Source organism: Athene cunicularia (assembly GCF_003259725.1).
Source record: "Athene cunicularia isolate RWA chromosome Z unlocalized genomic scaffold, athCun1 chrZ_part2, whole genome shotgun sequence".
NCBI classification, from domain to species: Eukaryota; Metazoa; Chordata; class Aves; order Strigiformes; family Strigidae; genus Athene; species Athene cunicularia.
In genome coordinates, this window is record NW_020799143.1 from 21,337,931 (window position 1) to 21,359,570 (window position 21,640).

General features: G+C 41.4%; 2 protein-coding genes across 3 annotated transcripts in view; one reads left to right on the forward strand and one right to left on the reverse strand.

Annotated features, from left to right (window-relative positions):
* Positions 1-4,405, forward strand: part of SAXO1 (stabilizer of axonemal microtubules 1) — a 10,100-nt gene extending 5,695 nt beyond the window's left edge. Inside the window, exon 3 of the mRNA XM_026866349.1 lies at positions 3,319-4,405. Within this exon, the coding sequence (XP_026722150.1) occupies positions 3,319-4,271 (953 nt within the window). The 3' untranslated portion in view covers positions 4,272-4,405. The remainder of the gene's footprint in view (positions 1-3,318) is intronic.
* Positions 4,406-13,876: 9,471 nt separating this feature from the next.
* Positions 13,877-21,640, reverse strand: part of ADAMTSL1 (ADAMTS like 1) — a 217,249-nt gene continuing 209,485 nt past the window's right edge. For both annotated transcript variants that reach the window (XM_026866332.1, XM_026866331.1), the window contains 4 exons: positions 19,950-20,157; positions 16,817-16,926; positions 15,638-15,858; positions 13,877-14,105 (listed from right to left, as the gene is read on the reverse strand). In XM_026866332.1, the coding sequence (XP_026722133.1) occupies positions 13,999-14,105; positions 15,638-15,858; positions 16,817-16,926; positions 19,950-20,157 (646 nt within the window). In that variant the 3' untranslated portion in view covers positions 13,877-13,998. The remainder of the gene's footprint in view (positions 14,106-15,637; positions 15,859-16,816; positions 16,927-19,949; positions 20,158-21,640) is intronic.

Below are 21,640 nucleotides of genomic sequence, written 5' to 3' on the forward strand. Positions count from 1 at the left end.
AGCTAACACTGCTAGGCTGATAGCTAGCATTGTGTATTTCTTAAAATTATTTTATTTTTATTAGGCTGTGCAAATATAAAATCTTATGATTGATTCTGGCATTGAGATTTGTTCCAATGTACAGAGACAATTTTCTTAGAACTCAGAGTGATAAAGGAAGCAAGGAAATAAAAGTATGTGAATACAGTGTTAAGATTACCCATTTGAAGTCAGACTTTAGTGCATGTGCATATTTGCAAGAGCATAAACTGGGATTTTTACATTAAACACCCTGGAAATATTGTCCATTGTTGTAAAGACTATGAGCCACAGGTGCAAAATACCCACATTTACACAGTTTTGAACACTTCATTTTGCAAAGGCAATGTGACCAGATGGTAATCATTGGAATAGCTTCAGTGTAGCCAATAAAAAAAAGGCTTCTTTGTGCAAGTGGAGCATTTTTCCTTCTGTGTTTAGATATCCTTAATTTTTTTGATTCTGAACCAGATGTGTATCTTTGTCTTTTATCAGTGTTTAGGTCAGCACCTTAACTGTTCCTCCAGAGCTCTAATAAAATGTACATTTGGCTATAATTTGCAGTATTTCTCAAAACAATTCAAATGGAAATCTTCATCCAAACCCCCTCAAAGATCAAGTTGCATACTGAATGAATTCCCTTTTAAAGGTCCAGGTTCACAAAACATACAAGTTTTCATTGTGCTATTCTCTAAGCATTGCTAGGTTTTACTGATCACTACTCAAGGGTGAAATTTTGAAACGTGCTATTCAATTAATTATCATAATTCAGATATTTAAGCTGCATAAACCAGTGCTGTATTGGTATTAAATTACCTTTCCTACTGTATTGTCATACTACTCACTAAACACACCATATCCCAAATGACAATGTAGGGTTTACATTATGCTATTGCATATAATAACTAATGTCAGATGACTTTGCAACTTAAGGTTTCAAAATTCTCATCTCCTCCAAGCTACACAGATAGCTGTTTCTATCCGTCTGCAGGTATGTAATCTAATTTCAGTATTGTCTTGCTTGTTTATAGTGGGATGTGCCTAACCCTAAAATAACATATGGTTCATATCCTCTGTTCCCTCTGTTTTCAAGATTGTGCTACGTGGGAAACTATTAATATCTATGGGAGTAGAATTAGAGTTTAAATTAAATTGTAACATATTTTAAAGGAATAGTAGCACTGCTGGCTTAAACTAAGTAAAGTTAATTCATAATGCCTACAGGGTCTCCAACTGTGTAGAGCTTGTACATTTTTACAATTGAATACAGGTGGACCTGATTGTCATATTTTGAATATTTTGCAAAAGCTGTGGTTATGTTCAAAATGCACACACTATTTTTCAGCGAAGATGATGGGAGAACCTAAAAAGTTTTTTACTGCTCTTGGCTGGCATCTGAAATATCAGATCTCTGAACAATCCCTTGCTTACAGATAGGCTGAATCTTATCAGCTTCTCACATTTTAACACTTTATTAATACATTATCTAATGACAGATGTCCATGTAGCTTGTGGTTCACCCTGTTGGACCGTATCTCCAGAAAAATCATTTACTCTAGGCATGGGCACAAGGTCAGCATCCCATGAGAGCAGTGATGCCTAGACATCTCCCTATTCCCCCAGAGAAACAAGAGCACTGGTGCATTTAAGCAGCCTTGTCACTAGTAGGGCATTCGGCCTGATCTACAGTGGCAAAGGAAAGTCTATGCTAGTGCACACAGGCAGGCCCATGTTCTCAGGTGACTACACTAATTTGTAGCATGAGTACCCAAGGTCCAGGGTGCTCGCTGGGAGCAGCACAACGCCTGTGGCTGCTGCTTCCTCTTTTGTGCCAGGGCGGAGCAACTTGATTTGAAACAGAAGGACTTTAAATGGACACCTAATTAGGACAAAATTTTTTTTGTGTGTGTGTGTGTCAACCTTACACTGTAATGAACACATGCTTTGTGTGATTGTCTTTGTGCAGTAAAATACCCACTGATGTTCAAGAGGAGTAACTGGATTGGAGAGTTCAAATATCCTAATACCTAAGAGCATCATTTACTCTCTAGGACTTTAACATCTAGACTTCCTTCCTGAGCAGAGTCAGCTGGAAGCTTATTTGATTCATGACTCTCAATGTGGTTTAAAAAAAAAAAAAAAAGACTTGGATTAGCTCTAAGACTATTTCATTTCAACTTCCTACCAGTAACCATGATGCTCTCTAGGGGAAGTTGCACAAGAATACTAGGAAGGGGAAAAATGATGGTGTTGTGGCTGCCACACTGGTTGGAGAGTTAGGCAACTTTCTGGTATGGCTTGAGTGCAAATCTTTTTAAATTTCAGTACTTCATCTTTTTCCCTGATATCCTGCTGAGGAGGGAAGATATGAATGTCTCTTAAAATGCCACCTATAACATTTTCTGTCATAAATTTGGATAGTAAGATTTCTGAAGTATGGACAATCTCTGCTATATGATTCAGTGCTTTCAGATCAGTGTAGGCTTGGTCTTCAAATTCCAGCATTCCTAATAAGGAAGAATTGGAGACAGAGGTACAAGCTTCTTCTCGGTTCTTGCTTGTACTGATAGCAGGAGTACCACAGAGAGCAAAGCCAAGAGCTGAGGAGGTGCCACACAGCACAACTTGCTGACACCAAGATGAGCTGCAAAACCCTGAACTCAGCAAATAGTAAGCAGCATCACATCTGTGCAGCTGAGAAATCACATTATCCCCAAATGAGAAGGTACAAACAGGAAGGGTAGCCCTGCAACTTGACCTTTAGAGTGGAATCATGGACATGTGTTTCTCCTTGCTCCGGAGGTAAGTGGGAGACACCTGAACAGCCTTCTGCAGGTGTAGGCATACTCTGCCTGTGCTCTGAGCCAGCCACACCATAGCTGCAGGAAGGTAAATGAAGAGGATTGAAGTCAATGACATGATATTCCACTTTCGTGATTTCTGGTTGACTGAGCATGAGGACAGCATCCAGTCAGTCACCTGTAGAAAATGTCTCCGCAAGACTGAGAATGTAATTTAATCTTCTGGTATTGTACTTCATCATCTCTGTAGGTATGGGTGGGTAAAGGACTATTTTAATTCCATTTTCTATGCAGATGCTAAGCATTTCTAGGTGTTAGCACATGAGTGTATATGTGTTTACAGCAGCTCTTTTAATAGGATTTATCAGTCATTACAACATCAACTAAAAGTTGTTACAGTAGAAAATGTAATAATCACAACATAATGTGATATATGCCTAAACTCACCAAAGAACTTCAGTTGAGCACTTACTTAAATAGTATTTATTTTATGTTTCAGATGACTATGTGCTATGGCATGAACCAAAGATAGAGCCATTTAGACCAAATGACAGGTTTCACCCATCAGAAGAAAAATTTGACCACAGAACCATTGTCCAGGATGAATATCTCTACAGAGGGCCGGTTGCCACTCAAAGCTGCAAACCTCTGACTCTGGTCCAGAAAACAAAAGCTCCTTTTGAGAATATAACTAATTATAGAGTGAGTTATGTGCCACATCCCCTGGAGAAATGTTATGTCCATAAAAATGAGAAATACAACGTCAATAAGGTCCCATTTGATGGCCTCACTACCCACAAAGTTTCTTACAAGGGGCTGGCTGGTCAGCCAGCCAAGCTTGCAAAACCATACCAGCCAAAGATTCTCCATGATCTTCCATTTTTCTCTACAACTGAGTTTCATGAAAAGTACCAAGCTTGGCCACAGGCTCCCTTATTCACCAAAAAACTTGACGTATATCTTCCTCCTCTAGAGAAGATGGACCTTCACACTACTACTCAGTTACATTACAAGTACCCAAATGGCAAGCCAGCCAAGATGTGTCGATCTTTGGCCAAGCTTAAAAAAAGTACTGAGCCATTCAATAGCTTATCAATAATGAAGGAAGACTATAAGCCCTGGCTGTGCAAGAGACTAAAACCTATCACTCATGCTCCGGAGCTGGCTTTCCCAGCAAAACCAATGGATTGCTTGACTACCTTTCATACCCATTATGTGCCACATCCACTCACAGTTACGAAGAGCTATAAACCTGCCTGGTCAGGCCCAAAGCACCACACTCTGCTAGATGCTAAAACTACCTACAATACCAGCTACACACCAAAGGGCATTGTTAGATGCTTGGCTTCTTACAAAAACCCACCTGGTTACATCTTTGAGGGAGCTGATGCTGATGGTCACAATTTCTATGTCCCTGCTTCCAAGGGTGAATGCCTGCAAGGTGGATACTGAAGGAAGAAGAGTGGATGCAGCCTTCTTGGAAATGTATTCAAAAAACAGGGCTTAAGTGAACTACAAATGACAGTTTGATATTGTTTGTAACCTTTCAAATCCATCACTGATTCCACATTTGAAGAGCTCTTAAAATAAACTTAATTTCCAGGCAGGGGCTTTTTCTGGATCATTTGCTCAAATGAAAAACAAGATACAGGGAAAAGACACATTGATCCTTGTTTCTCTGTATTTTTTGTCTTTTTCTCACTTAACTCTTGCTCTTTAATTGAGAACTTCAATGCCTCCTAATTTGGTGTTGCTCTGAAGCAGAGCCTTTGTGTGCTGCTTGACCTCCCTTGGAGGAAGGGTTTATTTAATCCAGTCTGTTTCAGTCTCCTCCTGAGTGGAATGCTGATCACAAGGTGAGCCTGTGCACCTCATGGACAGCACTGTGCTTCTGATCTTTCTGGCCTCCTGTGGAGGCAGCAGTCCTCCCTTTGCTCTGTAACACAGCTAAAGAATTCAACACCTTCCCAGTGTGCAGTTTAATTTTGATTAAATTGAGCAGTGTCATTAGCAAATGTGCTGGGTTTCTGTGTGTGTCAGGGGTTTTTAGTAGCGCAGGAGGGGCCTACAATGGTGGCCTCTCCTTCTCTCTGAGATTGTGACCACTCTAAGAAAAAGTTAAATTTGTTACTAACATAAGGCAAAACTAACTTCTGCTCACCTTTATCCATAAATTCATTCTGCATGAAAACATTAACCAAATCCTGTGTACTGCAGTGCAGCCCATCTCTATTTTTTGTGTTAAACACCTCCATTCTGCCCCAGATCATAATTTTGTCTTGTGCTGATTTGCTGTCCTGGTTTGAGACCAGAGGGCAACTGAGCACCATGCAGCCACTCCCTCACCTCTTCCCCCTCTGGAATGGGAAGGAGAAAAATAAAGCAAAAGGCTCAGGAATTGAGATAAGGACAGGGAGGGATGATTTACCTGTTATGCTTATGGGCAAAAGACAAACTTATAAGGGGAAGAAAACATGAATTTAATACAAACACTAAGAACAACAACACTTAACAGCATTACAACATCTTAAAAACACCTCCCCCCACCCCTCCCTTCTTCCTGGGCTCATCTTTTCCTCCTCATTACTTCCTCCTTGCCAGGAGCACAGGGGAATGAGGGTGTGCCATCAGTCTGCTGCTCGTTCCTACTCACAGGGCGGATTCCTCACATTCTCTCCTGCTCCAGCATGGTTCCCCTCTCATGGACGACTTTCGTCCATGAACTTTCTATGATGTGAACCCTTCCCATGGGCTGCAGCCCTGCCCAAGCAGCTCCAGCATGGGTCCCTCCTGCATGTTGCACTCCTTCCAGGGCCAAACTGCAACAGTGGGGTCTGCTTCTTCCCACAGAGTCCCAACCTTCACTGGGTGCAGTCACTTGCTCTGGTGTAGGATCCTCCACAGGTTTGCCGGGGAGCATCTGCTCCACCCTCATGGATGGCAGAGGGAGGCAGCCCTGCTGTCTCACCATGGGCTGCAGGGGAATCTCTGCTCTGGTGCACCTCCCTGGACTCCTTTCTTCCAGTAACCTCGGTGTTCACAGAGGTGTCATCCTCATAACTTATCCTCACAACTCCTCTCATTTCTCATTCTGAAATACGTTATCACAGAGGTGCAGCCACGATTGCTAACTGGCTCAGCCTTGGCCAGAGGTGTGTCTGGACTTTGAGCTGGGGGAGCTTTGAGAAGCTTCTCACAGGGGCCTTCTCACACTGCTGTAGGCCCCTCCCCTGCTACCAAAAACTCTCACCACACAAATGCAGCACATCATCTCAGTTGGAAAGTGGCATTTGGGAAGAGAACTGCAGTCTGGATTCATTGGGTTGGGAAACTTCCATAAGAAATATTCTGACCAAAGTTTGCTTTTGGCTGATCCTATTACAAATCCCTTTTTCCCTACAGTACTAGTGTCTCTGACTCCTTCCCACATTGCAAGCAGTAATTTGATGATTTGTGCCTCTCTTCTTTCTTTTGTGGGGAAACACTGCTTTGGGGCAACCTGATTTTTCACTTCTCCATCTGACTTCATGTCTGTCCCACAGATGTTTTTGGCTTCATTAAGCAGGGAAGAAATAGGGTAACTCTTTAAGAGACAATGCTGTGCTTGGCTTTATATTCCCTCTTTTCACCAGCTCACTAGTGCTGTGATTGCTGGTGTGAATTACCCTCAGACAGGCAAGAGGGCTCATGCGGCACTGCTGAGTGCCATCACACAAGCTTGAGGGTGCTGCTTTGCTGAGTGACCCTTTGCTTTGCTCTCTGCCAAAAAAAAGAAAAGTGTCAGTGGGATCCTCCCTGCACAGCTGGATTTGATCTGCTGTGATTTGTATGTAGTGGGTTAACTGAGATTTTTCTTTTTTGGTAATATAATCACTAGGTTGTATGCTATTAGTTGAAAACTGACTCCATCAGTCTTTCAGTAGGTGAAGTAGTTTAACAAGTATCCACCAACTTCATGGGCTATTTATTTAAACCAATAATTTATGCACTTATAAAAAAAAGGAGCATGTTGAAGAGGGTTAGGGGGAAGTCTCCACATAGTCCAAACCAAATTACTCCTCAGCCCAACCATTAAGCACTTCCTTAAAAGAAAGAAACCCGTCCTGGCTCCTCACTTGGCAAGCAAGCTGTTTATAGCCTGTCTGGTGTGATCTTTTTGGTTCAGGTTTTATTACTGTGCTTTGCCACTGGCCCTAGGGAGTTTCTAAATGAAGTAGGCTCAGACTTCATATGAGACCTAGAAGCAGCAGACTAATTTATAGTATTAAAGAGGGTAGTAGTAGGGAGTGGTTTCCCATGCCCATGTCGTCCTAAGCACGTGTGGATAACTATATGCTTACTATGCAATTGTTCACATCCTGCCACTGCTTAAACAAACAGTATTTATATGCAACCAGAGTAAAACCCCCCGGTGTTCCCTTCCCTTTTAACCACATAAAACTGCATACTTTTATTTATATCTACACAAATATAAAGCTTTTCTTTGCAAAGGGCTTAAAGGCTTAGACAACACTCTTGGTTTTCCCTTTTTTTTTCACTCTGAGGTAAGCAGTGTTTTAGCAGGAAGGATAGAGAATTGCAACCTGAACAAGTAGCACACCATTTGTCCATTGTTTTGGCTTAAAAGCCCTAGTTAGTGGAGTTTCATAAACCCCATCCCTTGCTCAAGCCAGCTGAAGTGCCTTCCTGTTCCTTCCTGGCTGCAGAGTACTTGCTCTGTGCAAGAGGGGAGTCTCATGCCTGGGCTCTGTTCATCTACTGCAGTCCTGCCTTCGCTGCTGCAGCCATCCTATACCCTTAGCAATTTACGCAAATGCCTGGTCTTTCAGCTGCTCTCGGGGCAATTTTTTTGTGTCTTGGCAAGTATGGAGGTACCCTTTGAGACAAAAATTATGCCTGTGGTGAAGGATGAGCATTTTGTAGTATCAGGGGTCCTTTTGTTGTGTGAGCTTAGTGCTGGTTCTTCAGTTGTATCATGGCTTAACCTGGCAGGCTGCTAAACACCACACAGCCATTTGCTCACTCCCCTCCTTGCAGTGGGATGGAGGAAAGAATTGGAAAAAAAGTTAAAATTCATGGGTTGGTATAAAGACAGTTTAATAGAACAAGAGAAAGAAGGAATAATTAATAATGACAATAAAAATAATGATAAATAGAATATACAAAGCAAGTGATACACAATGCAGTTTCTCACCACCCACCAAATGATGCCCAACCAGTTCCTGAGCAGTGACCTCCAGCCAGCTTTCCTCTTTTTATGTACTGAGCATGACATCATATGGTATGTAATATCCCTTTGGCCAGTTTGGGTCTGCTGTCCTGGACATGTCTTCTCCCAACTTCTTGTATCTCCTAGCCTACTCGCTGGCAGGACTGTAGAGAATCTGAGGAGTCTCTGACCATTGTTTAGCAACAACTAAAACGTCAGTGTGTTATCAACATTATTCTCATCCTAAATCCAAAACACAGCTCTATACCAGCTACTGGGAAGAAAAATTAATTCTATCCCAGCTGAAATCAGGACAAGTAGCTTCACTGACATGCTGTGCAGAGGAATCTGGCCTTGAGAAACACAGAGCCCATCTTCCTCAAAAGCTATTGCTCTTGCTGACAGAAGCAGTTATTTTGAAGAGAGGATAGAAGGAGTGTGGTAGGATGGAATCTCTCCTTGGAAAGAAATAATGTTTAGTAATTAAACTTAGTAATTAGATCAGCTGTCAGGGTCAAAGACCTGCAGAGCTCATTGGAGCTATGTAAGCAAGTGAGGGTGATAAGAGCTCTGGGCTCTTGTCACTGGGACAGTGAGGTGCCAAGGAGAAATGGGTGTGCAGTGACTGACACAATGCTGCATCGCTCCTTCCCATCTGACACACTTCATCAACAATCAATGTGTACAGTTCAGAGCAGCAGTATAACTTGCACATGGTACCAATTGATACAGACTCAGAGAGGGGCATTAAAGACATTCCCATGCAACCCCCTGTTTCTTTGTGAAGTAAGCATGTTCAGGTCTACCAATGTGTGTGCTCATCAGTCACAATGCCAGAGGCAGTCACCAGTGTGAAGCTGGTAAGCGTGAAGGGCAAAGCACATCCAGTGGGCTTCCTGCATTAAAAGCAAAACCAAAAGCACTGGCAAGATTCTCATGAGAATAAATTGTATCAGACTGTGTCTATACCTGGTGATATTGGCAGCAAATATTGCAACTTTCACACTTTCACTTATTACTTTATGCTGTCAGCTGCTTTTCATGTCAGCGATACGGTATACGTTTTGCCCTCAGTATTTCTGGCAATAATACAAACTGATTTTGTTTCATCTTATTTTGGGTTTTTTGGTTGGATATTTTTATTGGTCAGAGACTTTTTTTGCTGTGCTAACCTTGTTTCTCCCTGCATAAAGCCTTCTTTATATGAGCATAAGCTGATATACAAGGGATGAAGAGCCACTGTTGATGATCCTGTTTTAAATACATGTCATGAGCTACTTTGTGCTCTGTCAGTTTCTTTTTAGCATTTGAAAAAAACTCTTCCAGATGGAGCCTGCCATGATACTTCTTTAATGCAAAGGCACTTGTGTACTCTCAGCCTTGCTGCCTCAGCCACTCAGAATGTATTGGTTGGCTCAGTAGAGGCTGTTCCAGGTTTTTGTAACCATTCTATCAAAAAAAAGAAGGACTGAAATCTGTAATTTCATGGACTTTCTAGTCTCAGTCTTCATCTTTGATCACTGAAGGAAAGGTGAGGCTGAGTACCATATCTGCTTCTCAGAGTGACAGATGGAGAATAAATTGTATTGTGTTCATGTTTTCACATGTGAAACTGAGAATGGGAGCAAGTATTGTGTCTCGTGTAAAGGCAGGGGAGGATAGAAATAAGTTTTGCAATCAGAAGAAGAGATGCTGAGACATGGCTTTTCCCCTTATAAATCTGGATAAATAACATGTTGGGTTGGATATTATTGAAATACCTTAGAACTTTACATCAAAGTTTTATTAAAATGACTACGTATATGACAAGATTTTAGATTTGATTCTGATTGACTGGAGGGGACATGCTGGCTGGAGATGATGAAAAGCTACGTACATGAAAATGATGATTAACTGATATGCTTTTAGTGTGAAAAATGTGTAAGATCAGTAGAAAAAGGATGTTTAATTGTCCCCTCTATCAATTTTGTACGAACTAAAGTATTTGACATCTTCTTTGGCTTATTTTCCACAAATAAAAGCTGTGTGACAGTTAATACATAACACTATCAATAAATATACGTATAACTTTAAATAAGAGGATGAAGAGAATGGTTAAATTGATGATTCCAAACAGTGGTCTGCAGATAATATGCAGAGCCATAGTTAGCATCAGCAGTTCTGAGCTTCCTGTCTGTATACACTAGTAGTCTGTGAAGAAAAATCTGACACTGAAGTTAATTCATTCAACTACTAGCTGAAATGATCAGTGACTCACTGACAGCTGCTATTAAGAATTTACAAGGACTTCTACAGCCTGGAAAATCTGGAAGAGAGTAAGCTTTTGGTTCACATTTTTCTACAAATAGAGGTGTCAACTTGTGCTGATGAATAATCAAGTTTATTTATCAATATGACTGTGGCCAGATAGTAGGAAAAAAATTTCCAGCTAAAGGTTACTTTGGAAAACTCTGCCTATGTCTTCTATGGTTTTAAGAGCATGTACATAGATGTACATGCCTGGAGTAGTTAAGCTGTGATTACCTTGCCTCGTAATAGGGGGCAGGAATAGGTCTCCTGTGGGGAACATTTCAGCACTGCATTTTACTTCTTGTTGAAGAGCTGGTTTTCTTCACTGAGGAAAATTAGTAGGGAGAACAAAACCAGAAGCCTTCTTTGAAGGTTTTGAAGGCTTTTTGACTTGACTGGTAACTAGAGCCATATGCATAAAAAGAGAATAATTATTCTCTTGAGAACCTAAACTGGCCTGCTGTTCATTTTACATCAACACCAGCTTTTATACTTGTTTTACTCAAAACGAATGACCAAATTCCCATTGCATTCAGTGGTGTTGCTTGGAAGTCTTAGGCCTGGTCTTTGGCTTGTGTGTGTTTATGTAGGTGTGAGGTGTTATTTCCCTGCAGTGTAGGTGTCTAAAAAGCACATGCAGGAATATCACGCTAGGGAAATCCTCAGTAAATCAGAGCAAAATCACTGTTCACTTTTAGAAGAGACATTAGTTAATTTGAAAAGGGCAATGGCAGAACCAGCTTAGTTTTAAAAACTTCTTTTTGTCTTCGTTAAGGGAAAATGCTTTTGCTTTATTTAGTTCTTCTTTCCTTTCCCCTTTGTAATTCTGACCATTACCAGTATTTCTTGTACGTATACACTTGATGCTTCAAGAGTTGGAAGCTCCATTACTGAAGGCAGCAGTGACCTGTAAGGAAGGACTGAAGTAACAGGGGTTGCTTCATGCCACAGGTTGCTGATGAGAGTTACAAAATGTCTTTAGGCACAGCTGCATATTAAAAAAAGGAGTATAATTTTACTGATTTCCATGATCCTAGGACCAGCAGTGATAGCTTTATACTTCTGAAAGAGCACTGAAGCAAGACATTAACAAAAAAGAATAAAGCAAGGCAAATGAATAATTAAAATAGATCTCCAAGACAGGGTGCAGAATCTTTATGGCTGGAAAATTTTAAAAACAAGTTGAGACATCCTCTTTCCCCAGGGCAGGTAGATCATGTGTACTTTGCATAACAGCTGTGTGCTGCTATCATAATACTGAATAAGGACAGAGTACTCCAACAGCTTTGCTACTTTGCTGGCTTTTTTAAAAAAGATTAATAAACAACATGTCAGACATCAGTAGCTAAATATATAACGCATTACTTGTACAAAAGTTATATAAATACAAATTTACTGGTTTGTTTTTAGGAAAGGAAAGCATCTTACATAAAATATCCAGCAATCCTTATCTTACTGAGATGCTGCCAAGTCACAATTCAGAGGACAAACATGTGAAATTAATTCACATTGTGCAGAGACAACACAGTGGCCCCTCCAGATCTGATCCCTTGTGTTTATGCTGTGCAGTTACACAGATACAATTCAGCATGTGATCATCCGAATGTTTTGCTGTTAAACAAATGAAAATATTTCCCCGTATTGCTTTTTGTTAACTACTGTGCTAGAAAAATTCACCACATCATCATCATCATCATTATTATTGTTGTTATTAAGGAATTGTCCTTCATTCCATGCATAACTATAACTTCACAAGTTAAAAACATCATCCCTCTGCCATGTCATAGTTTATAAAGCACTCTGTGCACTGTGAAGCAGATCCCCAATTAAATGCAAGTGCTATTAAAGTTAAGAGAAATACACTATTATTGTTGATTTTAGAGGAACAAAATTCTGGGGAGATTTAAAAAAAAAAGAAAAACAAAATAGTTTTATCTGGACAAAATAATGTACAATTACTAATATTGCACTTTTTATACAAGAAATCCTAATAAATATACAGAAAGATATACATTTACTTACATAGAAAGACATTCTTCTTTTCTTAAATAAAACGTTACACTGATGCTTAGCAATGCTATTTCTTGAAGACCCATTTGTAGTAAGAGTGTTCACTGCCAGATGTGTTTCAAACTAACTCAAGACAGTTTAATATCATGAACCTGGCACTGACCTCAAAAGTGGACTCCCAGTTTTTCTGAAAAATCCACATGTCATGGAAGTTGTAACACATGTACTTGAACAGCATTTCATTAACATACCACAAGGCATAAGCCCACTGGGAGAGGCACAGTCAAGTCTTTAATTTAGAGATGATCTTGAGCCAAAGCCTCCAATCCAGATAGCTCTCCTTTAAAGTTTCACAATGCTCAAACCTCTACTCTGCAGAGCTCCTCTAATTTTAGGGCCCTATTCTGAGCAAAGCAAAGAGTGCCCAGAATCTAAAGGGTTGAAGCACTTCAGTGGCTGAATAACCACTGCAGCTGGCCAGTGGGAAAGACTCACAGAGAGCATGCAAAGCCATGCTGTGGGTGTGATGTCTGATCCTCACTTTTTAGATCTTATCTTCAGAGTGTTATACATGGGCTTAAAAATGTGCTGCTTCATAGCAACTGTTTTGTTGTGGGAGGCAGCTTGAGGAGCAACTTTATTAAAAATTGTTGGCATTAGTCCACTGATTGATGATTAATCCATTCTGTTTCTACTGAGTAGGAATAACCACAAGAAATCAGAATACAGCTCTTATCTGCTACTTGTCCAAAAGGCTGCCAGGAGAGAGAAATTTCACCTTAGCAGGACAGGAAAACCCAATTCCTCAAGTTCCTTTCCAAAACCCCAGGTCTGAGAGCACATGAACTCTGGGAACTGTACTCCCTCTCTTTTCCAAATAAATGTTAGTAGGATGCAATATGTGAAGTAGCTCCTCTTACTAACAGACATTTTCTATCTTTCCCACCTGTGCCCACAAGACGACATCATTGGTAGGTTTGTACCACAGTGTGTCAATAGCAGATCACACATCCTCCTTTTCTCCTGGATAATAATTATCATCACCTCGCCTCTATGCTGAGGGTAATCCTCCTACCCCCAATCTTCCCTCACAAGCACAACCTGGGAACATTTGTAACTAATAGGTTTATAAACCAAAATTATATGATTATATTCTCAAAGTAGTTAAGCTAGATGAGGTATCTGTATACTGCACAACTGAATGTTTAACATTTTTTTTTTTTTTTTTTTTTTTCCCCCTCCAGTACCCCCTGACCTGTCAAGCTGATTATTTATTTTATAGTGGGTGGTCCAATGTGATGATAGGTTTTTACTCTCATCCGCTTCCCCATCTGTCTGTTGGTGTATTCCCAGGCATGTACATGGATTATGGAGCAGCCCCACTCCTCTCAGGCCCATTGCTGGTGGCACTGGGGCTCATTGTCATCTACCCTCATGATCTTGTTTTGCTGCATTCTGTCTCCCAGATTCATAGAAGGGAAAACTTGTCAAGTCCATTTACAACAACCATTTGGTAAAAGAATTTCTTTTTTTTTTTTTTTTTTAAAAAAAAGGGAAATAAATAAATAAAATGAAAAAAAAAAATTCCTTTTATATTTTCTGCAAAAGTCCTTGCCTCAGTGAAGCAAAGGCTGTGATCCCCTTGTTCCTCCGTTTTCATTGCTTTTCTCTTCAAGCTTTTCCACAAGTCCCACAGCACCGTGACTTGAACTGGGTGAGCTGGCAGAGTTTGAGCTGCTTCACTTTCTCACAGTATCTTGTAGTGTCCCTGCACTCCACTGCCGAAGGGGAAACAAAAAGGAGAAATGGTGATGAAGCAATGGAAGAAGGATTTCTTACCTGAAAACATTTCCTGGGATGTCCAAGAGGGGGACCATGATAGATAGCTTTACATTAGGACATCTCACTGTGAGCTTGAGTTTGACTTGCTGCAGAGACTGAGCAGGGACTTCAAGAAGCTGAAGGCGCAAAGAAGAATGTGGTTGACAGCCTTTCCTTTCAGAGCCTGGGGAGAGGGCTTCTAAGGCTGCTCCAGCACTGTCAGTTTGTCATCTATCAACATTTTAGGGAGGCTCTAGGAGTTTCATAACCGTTGTTAAACTGAAGTAGTAAAAAACCCTGACTTTAGCAGAGTAACTCAGAAGCACTTTGGCCAGTCATTTGCATTTGAAGAGACAGTATGTGGGAATGTCACTCCAGCTGACTGGGTGTTGTGTTTTTCACACATGTGTGGCAGAACACAGCCAAGGGTGAAGATGTTTGAACTCCTCTAGGACTTAGGTCCTGGTATCATTTGGACAGTTTTTAAGGCCTGCAGCCTCCTGCTTTTGAGCTCCAGGTTGAAAAACTGTCCAGTATCCCTTCAAGACCTTGAATATGGTGGTGCCTAAGGGAGTCCCACTTACCATGCTAAGGCTAGAAAGAGCGCTTATCTCAGGTCAGTTGTACAGCCCTTTCTAGTAATGTCTATGCCAAGTAATTCCACTGTTGTCTAGATGTGGGACATTTCTATATAGCAGGAAGAGGCTGGAGTGACAACAAAGGTCTTCCTTTGGCAAAGGCACCTGTAATTTCCCTCAGCCCTTCCACTTCTTTAGGGCACCCCAAACTCAGCTTGTGGGTTTGGACCTACGGAGTCAGCTTTGCCTCTAGTGAGAGAGAGCATTGGAGCTGGTGTGTCTGTAAGCAATCACAGGTGGGTTCTGCTGCTGCTTCTGCAATGATTACACAGCAACCAGCTTATGTGCCCATCAAAATCAGCAAGTGTGGGAGTCAGGGCAAATGAAAGGATAGTGATTTAAACTTGCGCTGCCTCATGTTTCTCAAGCAGATATTGCCATAGTGGGGCATTGTTTCCAAAGAAGCATTATCATATCTTCTTTTTTTGTTTTGCTTTGTTTTAAATATTTGCAACTTTCCTAGTCCTTTGTCAGGCCCAATTAGTTGCTTGTCACCTGAAAGCAAGCAGCCTCCACTGGATTTAGACTTATTTTAACTATAGTCAGCAGTCTGTGATTTGTGTTTTTCCTTTCTGTCTGTACCATTAATGGAAAGTTAAGACTGCATCAGCTATTTCACAAGCTATTAGCAAGGGGACACAGTCCCAGTGCTAACACTATCATCAACATACCACAGTGGGCACCATTCCCTACTGGAGTGCTGGGTTTTGGACACTGTATTTTGCACAAGTTCAGGCTGGAGGTTCCCCAGGATGCCCAGCTCCAAGGCCCAGTCCTGCATTTCTGAGATATGACTCTGCCTTCTGTCCTCCTCCCATGCCACACTGCCTCCCCTCCTCTCAGCAAAGTACCGTTTTCACAGGGAGTGATGTTGCAGCGCTGCCAGTTCACTGGCCGTGGCCTCCAGGAGCAGTGATGCTCCAGCATGGGCTTGTTGGTGCGGACATGCACGCAGTCCACGCGCCGGGACTGGAAGCCGTAGTTTCCACATGTAGCTGTGCAGACGGTCCACAGGCTGACCCTCCAGTGCACGCTGCAGACATCGGTCCAGCAGTTCTGGGTGCTCAATGGCCTGCGGGCAGGAGGGAGGGAGGGGTGACTTGTCACCACGCTGCCCAGGGAGCAAGCATACGCCATTCCAGGTGTCATGCAAGCTCCAGGAATAGCAAGCCTTGCATATCTCAAACATAATTTGCTCAGAGCACTGTATAGGTCACATCTTCAATGGGTGCAAGTAGGGGTAACTCCAGTGCACTGAAAGGCAGTTTGTAACTGAACTCAAGGACCAGACTCTCACTGGGTGCACACTGATATAGTGCTACTGGAGCTAAATTACTTTTTGAACTATTTGAGGATTTGGCCAAAATGTCCTCTCCATGAAGTGCCAGCCAGAGGTCCACTAAAAAGATGCAATGAATGAAGAGGTGACCAGTAAGACCTAGCAGGGCTTTGTCACTATTTTTATGGCTTTACAACTAGTGGGAACAAAACTGTTTCTCTGAAAACCTCCTATTTGCTTCAATGCAGTCTCACAGAAGATGCCGAGGCACAATTCATTCCCACCTCTTTGTCACACAGATAATGAAAATGCATGAGTGGGAGCCAAAGAACCAATTATATTAATTTTCATAACCAGGCATGATTTACATACTTAAGCCTCATGTAAAGTAGATACGTCTTTACAATGTGGACAGTGAAGTTTATCTGCAGGAAAGCAAACCTGTGGAGTCTCTTCTTTTCCCCCAGTTAGAGCTCATCTTTGAGTAAAGGAGAAGGAGACTGACAGTCAGGATTTGGTATGCCTAGAAGACTTTCCAGTTGTTGACCAACTAGTGCTTTTTCTGGGGCTCATAGGAACACATACTGAAGCCTGGGCTTAAGAGTGGTGAGATCTGTACCATGTAACTATGGGTTGCAGCATAACCTCTTTGTTACATAAGGGAAACCTTGAAGGTGCCAGTTAAGTCACTAGTCCATTCAACATCTCTACAAAGGGTAGTGGTTTCAGACATAAGAGATTCCTGTCCTACCTTGGTAAGACACTGCATTGATCAGATGACACAGAAGTCCCATCTTTGGTCTGGCAAAATACCTGTCTGTGCTGTACAGCCAGTCGCGGTCCAATGCAAGGTCCGTTACACTGTGAACAGAGAAAAATCACTTAAGGGAGGTAAAAGGCAGGACATGTTTCCCTTTTATAAGACTGCTGGTGAAATAAAGTCCATACTGTCATGCAGTGACTGTTGAGCTATTGAGCATTTCCTGCAGCTCTGGGGGCTTTGAAGACTAAGTGCAGTCATCTTCTGCCCTACCTCAGTCTCCCCCAGCAGCAATAAAACTGTATTTCTACGTCTGCTCTGTAGATTCATTATCTGTCCTCTTCAATAGTTCAATCTTAAATATATCTGTTAGGGCAAATAAAATTCTCTCATGTCATTAGCCAAGAACGTATCATCCATATAGGAATTCTCAACACATTCCTTTTACTGTGCATTTTGCAGCTTGTACTATCACATTTTATGGACAAATAGTAAATAACCAAGAATGCATTGAACCAAGAACATACTCCACAGTATTTAATAATTTAAAAGCATTGCAAGACAATAAACAAAAGCAGCAAGCATGATGAACACAGCAGACCTGCAAGCTTGCTCCAATACTGAGTTTATCCCAACCTATTCAAGCTTATCAATCACATGCTTACTGTTCAACTCCTCTAATCCTCTCCTTTCATTAAATCATAATTAGCTATAGGTATGAAGCATGTATTTGTGTTCTTTTAAAATTATATCAGCTGTTAGAAAAACTGTTTTTCTAAGTATCTGGAAATTACATTCAAGAACAGACTGAGGGTAGAATAAAGTGACCTTAATGTGAGGGAGGAATTTTTGCCAGGGGAGGGCTGCTGATGGATACCTCTGCCCCCTTCAAACCCCCTCATCAGTAGGAACCCTGTTCACACTAGCATTCACTCTTCACATAATATTCCCTTCCTGATGCTGTTTCTTCCTTCCCTGACCACTGGGGGAGAGAAGCAGTGACTGCCAGGTTTCCGGTTGTTGCTAGTCAACACCTCATTGAGCAAGGTGCATGGAAATGTCGTTTGTTGGAGTATGCAGAGCACTTCTGTGATAACGTCTGGGGCTAGAAGTCCTCATCACTGGCAAGCCTGAGTCTCTAGTTTTAAAACATGATAGGATTACATAGTGGAAGTCAAAATGGCACTAATATTGAGTAGATAGTCTGTTTATTTTCTCTGTGAGCTGGGAAAGTTGGTCACTACATCTGGGCAAAAGGGACTTGATACACCGTAGTACTGAGAAGGTCACTGATCCACTGCTTCACTGATCCAGTGATTTGTTCCTAACCGTCTTCTGCCTGGACACTGAGTTGCATAGAATCATGTGGGACTTGAGTATTTTTAACCTAGGTAGAAGAAATGTTATATTATAATGCACGGAGGTTAGGTCTAAGAAATTAATTCAGATCTTTTTGATTGTGTCAGCTGAGTATGATGTCATGGAGAACAATGTATCTATGTATCTCATAACGATCTACAAAAAAAGGATGAGGTTATTGGCTTTTGCAAGGATAATCCAGCCCTTACCTGGAATCCCACAGGGAGTGAAAATTTGCTTCTTTCATATAAAAGGATAATTCAAAGCTTTACTCATAAATGTAATACAACAACTAAATCACCTTTCATGAGAGAAATTTCTAAAATATACAGGCAAGAGTTAAATGAAGTTGTTTTCAAGTAATGAACAATAACAAGTCCTAGTAGACAATTTTTACTCCCATCATAAAAAAACCTGATAAGAGTTCAAAGTACTCAAGCAAATAGAGAATGCATGTGGATATTAATTATCATATTAGTCTAATGTCTAATACAATGAGATTGCATTTGCCATTGTTTCCAAATTGACTTACCACATGTTAATTAGAAAAGGAGGCAAAATATTTTATGATAGCTCCCTATATGTCAAGACTGATAGTTGTTACTCTGAGTAATTATTTTCTTAGCCTCTTCTTGCATGGTAAGAAGCCTCTCTTCTATATCTCTGCCTGACTCATCATTTCAATTAGCTGTATTACTACTTTGCTATTGTCAAACTGCTTTTTCTTTTTCCCTTTGAAAACGATTATTTCATCAAAAGTGATGTTACAGTAGAACGGTATCTGGCTTTAACTCCTAGCAAAACAGACTTCTGTGGTTTTAACCCTGTCTCTCATTCATCCTGGAATGCTATACCCCCATGTGAATCACTACTCTGGAGATCTTTGGGCTAAAATCTGTCAGTTTCTACCCCTAAATCCAGACTGTAGTGGACTCATTAACCTTCACATATGGCTCAGTTAAGCTAGAGTAGAGAGAAAAGGGAGGAAAGCACGTAGTAATGACTAGACCTGGGTTATAACTGACTATATACTGATGAGTGTCTTTTCAGGAAATCTCATAGATGACAGACAGACGAAAACAAAACAAAACTCTTCTGTGGATTCCCACAATAAAGTGATTTAACTCTAAACACTTGGAACATTTGGTATTTATGGAGTGAATCTTTTAAACATCTGAACATTGTGTGAAGCTGCAAGGAGAGAATTTGAAGATCTGCAAAACAGTATCAACTAGTCTGAAAATGCTTTTAGTCCTTCGTTCTGCTTTTTGCCATGAAGCAAATCAAGAAAGTTCCCACTTTTTGGCATTCTCAGGCAAAATCACCAACTTTGTGAAACTGGGATATTGTACAGCCCTGCCACTGCAAACCTATCACAAGCATCAGCCCTGACTCCTACCAGCCAAAACTGAAACACCCTCACTTGGTAGTAAGGGGAATTAAGACTTGGAGAAGGGTATTTGCCAGATGTGTCACCTGTCATAAAGAGGAGCTGCAGACCTTTACACTGAGTATGATACAAGGGTCTGCAGTAAAAGTCCTGTTCACAAGCAGCATTTCTAAGGATTGTGGGAAGCTACAGATATCTGAGCATGCAGTGCATCAAAATGGAGTTGAAAAGAGCTGATCAAATTAGCTGCCTCCTCAAAAGCCTGCAGACCATAACCTAAAGATACTAAGGTGCAAAATCACTTCACTCATTTTCTGTCACTTTTTTCCAGCCCAGACTATGAGGCTCTCCTTGGACTGCTGGCTTGTTCCTTACCTGGCCCCAGGAAGAGGCCACCCATTCAGCACAGGGCTGCCTGTTACATTTCTGTGTGTCCACAGGGCGCTTGGACACCTGGGCACAAGCCTCATTTGACATTGGGACAGAGCTGCCTTTCGCTGTCAGGCGCTGACACGTTACTCGCCGCATCTGGATACCTCCACCACAGCTCTGTGTGCAAGGAGACCACGATGTTACCATCCATCTGTGAGAGAAAGGTGAACAGGTCAGGGAGAAGGTATGTGCCTCCATCTGCGGGTTCACTGGTGTTAACAAGTCTTCATGTATTGGACCGAAGAAAGGCAACAATGGCTTGATTCACTTAAGGTGTGACTCTGGAAGGTGCTGAGTGCCTCAGCCTCCCATAGTAGTCACTGAAAACTGCTCAGAGGATGAGAGCTGAGAAAAGAGCACATTTTTCATTAAATTATATCTTTCAAGGCTCTTTGGTCCCAGAATTCATTTTCTAGCACTCAAGGCTGTTTTTAAAGCTTAGTAAATATTTCTAGCCCAGGCATAGGGGTTGGGTGTGACTGCTCTTACACCACTGTGCCACAAGGGCCCTGGTCACAGGCTGCAGTCACAATGCCAACAATAGCCCATTTACATCCCTTAGTAGGGAAACTATCTCTGTAAATTTGCTGGAGTAGCTCACAGGCCACTTTGAACTTGCTGCTGACAGAATAGCCAAAAGCCTGCTGGGTCCTGCTGGTGTCTGCTTGCTCTGTTATGCCCCTGACGGCTAGGGTAATCCAGAAAGGCCTGAAGGTTGCTCAGGGCTGGGGCCACTGCTTAGTCAGGCCAGGGACAAAGAACACCTTTATTCTTTCCTCTTGAGCTCAGACGATGCATTCACTAGCTGGGCTGAGGCTCTGGACCCCTCTGTGCTGGGGTTTAAAAAATCCAGTCTAACTAGTGAAAAGCCTGTAACAACAGAAAATAATAGTCCAGGTCCAAACTCTTACCAAGATGGACAACATATTTTTTCTCTATAAGGACCATTAAGTGAACCACTCACAGTCAGCTTTGGGAAAGAGGTAGGTAGGAAGGATGCAACTGATTACTAGTTTCCTGAAGAGTTTTATGGTCAAGTCAGCAGTTTGCTTCATTAAGGTTCAGGATACTTGGCAGGATTTGTGTGTTATTGGGAGGAAAATAGTGCCTATATGTCCCTCACCATCAGTGTTTACAATTACTTTAAAAATAGGCATTAGGCAGTCCCATAGAGAGGCATCCACTTCTATTCCCCAGTCTTCTGTAGGTGATTAACTCCCGTGGTCACAGAAACAAGTATATAAACAAACACACTCCCAACACAGAAAACAAAACCACTGCTACTTTTTTCATGCAATTTGGTGAGGCTGAATCTGAAGTTTCCGCACCCCTTGTAAAGCTCTTCTTTGCATTTTAATCAACTTTTATTTCCAAGCTTACATCTCAGCAGTTTCTCAGAAGCTGAGGGAGGATTGTGGGTTGTGTTATAGTTCAGGGAAGGTATAAAAAGACATAAACCATTCCCACAGAATTTACTGCCATCACCAAGGGAAACCACTGCTAATGAGCATGTTTCATATTTCATCAAATCTATTTTGATTTCCTTCTTATGACTCAACTGGCAACTCAGAAAACATTTGCCTGCAAAGAGGGGTAGGAATATATTTTAAAAAGTAAACAAAACCTTGCCATAT